The sequence below is a fragment of the Echinops telfairi genome, unplaced genomic scaffold, assembly GCF_000313985.2.
Source record: "Echinops telfairi isolate 266 unplaced genomic scaffold, ASM31398v2 ScPeMD7_41;HRSCAF=154, whole genome shotgun sequence".
Lineage (NCBI taxonomy): Eukaryota > Metazoa > Chordata > Mammalia > Afrosoricida > Tenrecidae > Echinops > Echinops telfairi.
In genome coordinates, this window is record NW_022103939.1 from 724,596 (window position 1) to 733,418 (window position 8,823).

Sequence of the window (8,823 nt, forward strand, 5' to 3'; positions counted from 1 at the left end):
GCTTAGTTTTATAAGATCAGGATTTATCTTGCCTTATTTTTATATGTTGGGTATTATTTAGATGCTATGTCAAGAAAAAATTCACTTTATAGATCCTTACTATATCATAATATTTTGAACCATTTTTTTGGGCGGTAATGAGGTGGTTTTCTTCTTTTTTTTTCTATTGTAACTACTACCATAAATTGTTTATTATACAGTCATAATTGCTTTAGGTAAGTCATCCCTGGAAGATGACAATGAAAATGTGAGGGTTCGTGTTTAATAATTTATGTTGTTACAATTTTGTTTACAGAATGCAATAAGATTTTTAATAACCTAGAGAATATCAAACTTCTGTCAATACACAATTTCATAGAAGTCTTTCCATCAAAGTAAGCCCAACCCATTCCCAAAAGTGAGGATAAATAGACCAGAAGTTAGGAAGACAAAACAAACATCCAAAACTTCTGCCTTATCTTTGCACAAAAATCACTGCCCAAGCCATGTCTCCCCTAATTTCAAAATATATATCATAGGCATCCCTTTCTCTTAGCTTTGAGTGCTAACATTCCCACCTGGTTCATTTTGCATGACTTTACCACTTAATATTTTTATCTTCTTTTTTTTTTAGTTAAAAAAATTTTTTTTAAATCATCTTATTAGGGGCTCATACAGCTCTTATCACAATCCATACATTGATCAATTGTGTAAAGTACATTTGTACATTCATTGCCCTCATCATTCTCAAAACATTTGCTCTCCACTTAAGGCCCTGGCACCAGCTCCTCATTTTCCCCCCTGCTTCCCCACTAACCCCTCCCTCATGAACTCTTGATAATTTATAAATTATTATTTTGTGAATTAGGGGAGGGGAGTGTGGAGTGGAGACCCAAAGCCCATTTGCAGGCCACTGGACATCCTCTTACAGAAGGGGTTTGGGGAGGAGACGAGGCAGTCACGGTGCGATGTAGCAATGATGAAACATACAACTTTCCTCCAGTTCCTAAGTGCTTCCTCCCCCGTCCCCGTCCCCCCCCCCACTACCATGATCCGAATTCTACCTTGCAAGTCTGGCTAGACCAGAGGATATACACTGGCACAGATAGGAACTGGAAACACAGGGAATCCAGGGCGGATGATCTCGTCAGGACCAGTGGTGTGCATGGCGATACTGGGAGGGTAGACGAGGGTGGGTTGGAAGGGGAGAACCGATTACAAGGATCTACATGTGACCTCCTCCCTGGGGGACGGACAACAGAAAAGTGGGCGAAGGGAGACGTGGGACAGGGCAAGATATGATGTATGAAATTTTAAGGAGCTATTTTTGGCTAAAATTAGTTTAAACAAGTAGAAAGGGAGAGAATTTGAGGTCAACATAGAAGCCATGAAGGGGACGAATACAACAGTTAGAGAACTACTGCTGTACAGAAATGGCAGAAGGAAGTTAGAAAGGTAGGTGTGGTCCAACTCTGGGAGCAAGGGGATTGGAGGTAGGGACAACACTATTAGCTCTTGAAGCATGTTTGAGACAGAAGTTCTGTAAGCAAATAAGCTGCTGATGGCCCCAAACCATTCCTACATCCATGTGAGCATCATCTTAGGGACCTTGCCCTTGGAGTGTCCTTACATTCAGAAATCTATGCTATCATCGATCATCTGTGCAGGTCTTCAGAGGCACTGGCTGTTCCTTTCCTTTCATCAGACGCATCAGGTCATCAGTCACGACAGCGGGGACTCTGAAGGTGGTCATGACTCCCACCAACCTTACCGTCTTTCAGCCTGCATTTTTTGTCCTACTTGGCATCCCCGGGCTAGAGGCTTATCACATTTGGCTGTCAATCCCTCTCTGCCTCATGTACATCATTGCAGTCCTGGGAAACAGCCTCCTGCTGGTGGTCATCATCACCGAACGGAACCTCCATGAACCCATGTACTTCTTCCTCTCCATGCTGGCCACGACGGATATCTTGCTGTCCACCACCACTGTGCCCAAGGCCCTAGGCATCTTCTGGCTGCACGCTCGTGAAATTGCTTTTGATGCCTGTGTCACTCAAGTCTTCTTTGTCCATGTGATGTTTGTCGGGGAGTCAGCCGTCTTGTTGGCCATGGCTTTTGACCGCTTCGTGGCTATCTGCTCCCCGCTGAGATACACAGCAGTGCTAACGTGGTCCGTTGTAAGAAGGATTGCTCTGGCCATTGTAACCCGAAGCTTCTGCATCATCTTCCCGGTGATCTTCTTGCTGAAGAGGCTGCCCTTCTGCCGGACCAATGTTGTTCCTCATTCCTACTGTGAGCATATTGGAGTAGCCCGCTTAGCTTGTGCTGACATCACTGCCAACATCTGGTACGGCTTTTCAGTGCCCATTGTCATGGTCATCTGGGATGTGATTCTCATTAGTGTGTCATACACACTGATCCTCCGGGCGGTATTTCGTTTGCCTTCCCAGGAGGCTCGGCACAAAGCCCTCAGCACTTGCGGCTCCCACCTCTGTGTCATCCTCATGTTTTATGTTCCATCTTTCTTCACCTTATTGACTCATCGCTTTGGACGTAACATTCCTCGACATGTGCATATTGTGCTGGCCAATCTTTACGTGGTGATGCCACCAATGCTCAATCCTATTGTCTATGGTGTGAAGACTAAGCAGATCCGGGAGGGGATAGCACACCGGCTCTTCGACATCAAAGCTCGGTGCAGTGCCTTTCCTCTTGGCTGATGGCTCCTCAGGACCCCTGCACCAGAAAGGCAGAGATTTTTGGACCAAAAGGACTTTTCCTCTTCATACTTCTCCATTTTCTCTGCCTTCCTCTCCATCTCTCCCCCCAACCCCACTTTTCTTTCTCTTATCTCTGTACTTCTTTGCCTTATTCTGTAGTTTCTCTCTTTCCCCCTTACTACCCTTTTGCAACCCAGAAATGATTGTACAATATTCTGTTGTGAGCACTGGGTATTCTCAGTAGACCAGGCATGCTCCAGAACTGAATACCATATGAAGCAAGGGCATGGACAAATGAATGAAAATAATTTTGTATTTACTGCCTAAAGCAGGTTCAGTTTTTTACATCACCAAATGTATCTTGATCCTGGCATTCCACTTATGTAATTGAAGGTAGATGATTTTGAAGAACAATGCATACCCTTAGACCTTCTTGTAAATTCTTGTTCTTGTTTAATATCTGTTCCAGATCATTCTCCTCTGGGTAATCTTTTCTGATCTTCCTGAGCAAGCCAACCCTCCCATCTCTTTATGTATGTTTATCAGAGTGGTTCTCAACCTATGGGTTACGACCCCTTTGGGGGTTGAACGACCCTTTCACAGGGGTCACCTGATTCATAACAGTAGCAAAATTAAAGTTATGAAGTAGCAATGAAAATAATTTTATGGTTAGGGGGCCACCACAATATGAGGAACTGTATTAAAAGGGTTGCAGCATTAGGAAGGTTGAGAACCACTGGTCTATTGCATCTTACACAAATCTCCAAATGTGCACAAAGAATTGTAATGTATTCTTCTTTAATTTGTACCCTCAATTGATGGTAAATTTCTTAAATCAGAAAAGTGTATGCTATCCATATTTGTATCTTCAGTGCACTACAAAATTCCTGGTACATATAAATGATAAAAGTCAACAAGTGAAAGAATGAGAGAGGGCATAATTTTCTTCCTGATGTCAGAACATGACACTGAAAGACTAACTTAAAGAATCATTTAAATTTGTCCACAGAACCAGTGATTAGTAAACTAGCCCCTCACAAAGGCTGTTTGCTACCATGGAGGCAAATTAGCCAGGGATCCACAATGCTTTTTATCTTTCAACTTTTACTTTTAGTACAAGAAACCTGGTGGCACACTGGGTTAAGTGTCATTCAGATAACTGTAAGGCCTGATGTTGTAACCCATCCACGCTCCATGGTCAAAAGAGGGGGCAGTCTGCTCCCATAAAGGTCTAGAGCCTTGGAAACCGATGGAGTAGTTCTATTCTGTCCTGCAGGGTCTCTACAAATTGAAATAGACTCCCTGGCAATGGGTTTGGTCTTGGTTTACTTGTAATGCAGAAACCAGGAATACAAAGAGGAGGAGATACATTGATTCTCCTTTGAATACAAAACAGGATATTTTGATTCTCTTCCAAAGCCCAAGTATTAGAATGATAGCATTCTTTTTATTATCAGGTTTGCAAAACAGAAGCGCTTTCTTGGGGTCTACAGTCTTGACCCCCATCATCCTTTTCTTGAAACTGTCTTTGAGGGTCATTTTCTCAGCCACCACCTACAATACTGAGTTGCACATTTCTGTCTCTAACCCAGAACTCTTTTGGCATGTATTAAATGCATCCACCTATTTAGTAATATCTCTTTGAGCACATAATTTCCACTTAAACTAATTTTTTTTCTTCCTCTGTGTATGTGTGTTTTAATTTAAAACTGTATTATGGTGATACTATCAAATTCACTAAGCTTGAAATCCCCGAGTCTTTTTTAACTTCTTTTCAGGCAAGCATTTCAATAAGTCATTGATTTTGATGCATATCTAGATACCTGATTCTACCACTAAATAGTTCAGGGGATGGTATTTGGAGTTACATCAGAACTAAATGATTTTCTAGCTATATGAGCTTGTAAAATGTATTTAACAATACATTTGACAGGTTTTTTTTACATCTGCTGGTATTTTCATCTGTTGATATTTCCAGATATCTGGAGATAACAATAATACCTCCTGGGTTATTAAGAAGATCAAACACAATAAGCCACCTATAGCGTGAAGCATAATTCTTAGCTCATAGGGAGTATTTGTGAAATTTTAAACTATAATTAGTATTGTTAGTATTCTTTTAAAAACATTACCATGAGTAGTTACTTGTACCTTTATAAATTTTTACCTGAAATATTTCATAAGCTTAACAGATTTCAGTATTTTCCATCTTTTATGTTTTAAACTATAAACAGGATTAAAGTTCAGCATTCTAAAAGAAAGAACGGATCATGCTACTCTTTTAAATCAGACAATTTGGAGGATTACTCATTATTTACAGGAGTCTTTTCCACAGAATATTCTGTAAAAAGAGACCAGATTTCAATGGATGTTCTCTAAAAACATTCCATAGCAAGTAAGCATGAGAAACGGGAACACTTTGTGAGTGCACACACGACTGTTTGTAGCATGCTCCACGCTCGTGGCACCCAAATATGCCTACATTAGTTTTGTCGGTGGCATATCATCTGATATGCATAGGACTGGACAGTGTTTTGTTCTGTTGTAGATATGGTGGTTATGAGTGGAAACCAGCGCAATGGTCCCTAACCACCACCCGTAGCAAGAGTTAGAAGAAGAGATTATGCTAGATTAAAGAGTTCCTTATGGGGACTCAGGGATTGAACACTTGGTTGTTAACAAAAATTCTCGGGTTCTAACCCACCAGCCATAATGCAGGAGAAAGATGTGACAATTCACACGCATAAGCATTGACAGACTTAGCACCTCTATGGGGCAGTTCCACTTAGTTGCAAAGGGTTTCTATGAGTCGGAATTGACTAGATAGCAACAAATGGGGTTTTACTTATTTACTTGTTTTCGTACTAGAGTATTTGGGTGGACTGGATGTCACACAAGGGTCTTGTCCGTGGAAGAGGAAGGCATCAGAGTCAGCATCACAGGGATGTGATGGGAGAAAGCCTACTGGCTTTGATGATGGAAGGAGGAGCCTATGAGCCAAATAATGTGAGCAACCTTTAGAAGCTGGAAAAGGCAAACAACAAAGTGAAATGCAACAAAACCAACCAACCCAATAGTAAACAAACCTCAAAACACAAAACAAACAAACAAAAACTCCAAAACAAAACAAAACCCAAACCCCAGATTCTCCCTCGGAATTTCTATAAAGGAAGCAGTCTTGGCTTTTAGCCCAGCAAGACCCCTTTTTGACTTCTGAACTCGTGAACTGTAGGAGGGAGAAAGCCCCGCAGGGCCAGTGCTTGTCTGTCCCATAGGGCTGCTGTGAGTTCCAATTGGCTCAAGGGCAGTGAGTTTGTTTTCTTTCTTGAATTGTAGTGGAGGCGCTCTGGTGGTGGGAGGGATGATGCTGCATCCAAACTCAGCAGGCAGAACCCCGCCTGCCTAAGCTACCCCAGGGAAAACCCCTCAGCCCCTCGGAAGGAGAAAGAGGAGGCTTTCTGCTTTCTTAAAGTGGCCCAGCCTGGAAATTTCCCTGAGCCGTTCTCTGTTCTGCACAGTCACATTCACTACGAGTCAGAAGTGAATCCAGGACTGTGTGTGTTTTGGCTTGGAATTTAGGGAAACAACTTTTGTTTTATGCAACTCCATTTGTGGCAATTTATTACAGCAATAGGAAGTAAATACACTTGCAACTTCCTTCTTTTCTGCTTGCAAAATGGTTAGTTCTTTTCATTTCTTCTTTCTTTCCAATTCTTTCCTGGTGGATTAATTACCAAATGTCGTCAACACGGATTGCTAATATTATATTTTCCAATTTCACCTCTTAGAGCTCAAATTCAGGTCTATTCTCCAAATTATCACAGGTCACCAACACAGATCAGCTTCCTGGCTTTTGTAATCAAGTTCTTTACTACTCAGCTGCTATTAAAATTCTATGTCCATGTGGTGGTTAACTAATTTCATTTCAACTTGATAAATAGGTTATAGGGGTGGAGTCTCGCTTGTCAATCAGGTCACAGTCTGATTGATGTCTCCTTGTGGGCATGGCCTTCTCAAGAGAATTCTGGGCATTTCCTCTCTTCCTCGCTGGAGGCAGGGCACACTCTCTTTCTGCTACACATTTCTGTTGACAAGCCACATGTAGCCACGCTGATGGCAGCCAGAGCCCTGGAGATGCATCCTCTGCCATCGGATCCATAGGGCTTTCCACCCACCGGCCCGTGATCTTCCTGCCTTCCGCATCATTGCACGTACTGCATCATGTGATATAAAGTTCTCTCTTACACAAATATGAGTGGCAATAGATTTGTTTCTCCAGTCAAGCCATTCTAACACTGTCCATATTGTCAACCCCCCACCATTTTCAAATGATTTGCTTCTAGCTGTAAAGATGGATGTGAGAATGTAGAGAACTCAGTCTGCTTATCACTTCTGTTGAGGTAAACTCAGTCCTATGATCACTCGCAGTCAATTGTTATAATAAAATAACACATAAGCAATTCCAAGTGCTGCATGTGCTTAGAAGGGCCTTGGGTGGCACAGAAGGTATGTGTTTGACTGCTAACCCAAAGGTGGGCAGGTTGAACCTCCCTAGCCATGCCATCGAAGGACAGGCCCAGAAAACCCTGTGGAATAGTTCTACCCTTTAATGAATGGGGTCGCCACGCATCAAGCTCCACTCCTCAACCACCACGACCACCAATAGCTCGTCCTGTGTGTTTCTGCCTATTGTTAGTCAGGGATCCAGGCTTAAGAAGGTTGAATCGCAACCTGTGGTTCCGTTGTCACGAAAGCAGGGCAGCAGGTTGGGATGAATTGCACATTGACATCTCAAGCTTCTTCCTGCTAGTGACCCATTGACTTTTATTCACTAGATTTCATTGCCAAAGAACATCATACGCCTCAGTCAACAACCGGGAGGTTGGCACAGAACCAGGCCTCGTTTCGTTCTGCTGTGCACAGGGTCACTCTGGGTCAGAACCAACCCTAACAATAACATTCACCTTCAAAGGTTTGGTATGAGTCCAGACAGAGAAGACAGCTGGAATATTTGTGAACAAATCTAATGACTCCTATGTGTTCCCAGAATTAGTAGGGAAGTTGTGAGGTGTATTTCTTGTGTGTAACTGAGAAGAATAAATTATGTGGTGAACATAAAGAATTATTTATGCTACAAAGCCTGTTAAGAAAAAATATATAGAGAGAGCTTGGACTTTCGTGGCTTTTAACCTAAGAGTCTCAAGGTCTAACTCGGATGGCCTTCAGCAATGATCCAAAGGAAATGAGCAGTGGGCCGTGGCTGTGGACCTGGGGGACGCCTCCTCCTTGTAAGCCATGCGGAATACCCTTAAGACGTTGGAACAACTGCTTCTTGCTCTATCGATGCACAGATTCTGCATGAGCACAATGACGTGTTTGGAATTCTCATTCGTCTCGATGATATCCGTAGTTCGTTATGCTGCACAAAGTTATATACCTCTGCACAATCAATAAAGCACAACTAAACCTATTTTTGGTACTTTCTGCTTTTAGCCAAAATCCAGCCCTTATTCTATATCCTCTTGGAATCCAGAAAAGCCTGTGAAATAGTTCTAACCTTTTGGCTCCTTCTCAATTCACTGCAGCAGCTATTTTTTAATGCCTTCATCAAAACTTCGCTTGCACATGATATTAATGCTGGTGTTTGATAATTTCGGCAATGTGGGGGTCATCTTTCTGTTGGGCATAGATACAGCTCTTTCTAGTCAGTTGATTAGTCGGGTGTCCAAATTTCTTGGCATAGATTAGTGAGTGCCTCCGCACTGCATGCAGTTTTGGAAACATTTAAAAGGTACTCTGTTAATGTTTGGAGCCCGGTTTTTTGCTAATGGTTCCAGTGCAACCTGAACTTTTTTCAATACCATTAAGAACTAATCATAAGTTGAGTGTTAGCCAATATTTTTTTTGGTATACTGACTGTATTCTGCCCATCTTCTTTTGATGCTCCCTGAATCTTTCAACATTTGCCCATAGCATGTTTCCATTTGCAACTCGAGACGGAGTTTTTCCTTCTCTTCTTTCCACTCGAGATATGATGATTGTATGTTCTTTTGTTTTCTTAACTCCCGGTGGTGGCACATTTCATTGAAGTGTTTTACTCTGTCTTCTTCAGTTACCTCTTGAA

General features: G+C 42.2%; 1 protein-coding gene across 1 annotated transcript; it reads left to right on the forward strand.

Moving 5' to 3' along the window:
- The first annotated feature begins 1,730 nt into the window (after positions 1-1,730).
- On the forward strand, positions 1,731-2,699 carry LOC101647503 (olfactory receptor 52B2). Its single transcript, XM_004717123.1, has one exon. The coding sequence runs from the start codon at positions 1,731-1,733 to the stop codon at positions 2,697-2,699; it is 969 nt and encodes a 322-aa protein (XP_004717180.1).
- Positions 2,700-8,823: the final 6,124 nt, after the last annotated feature.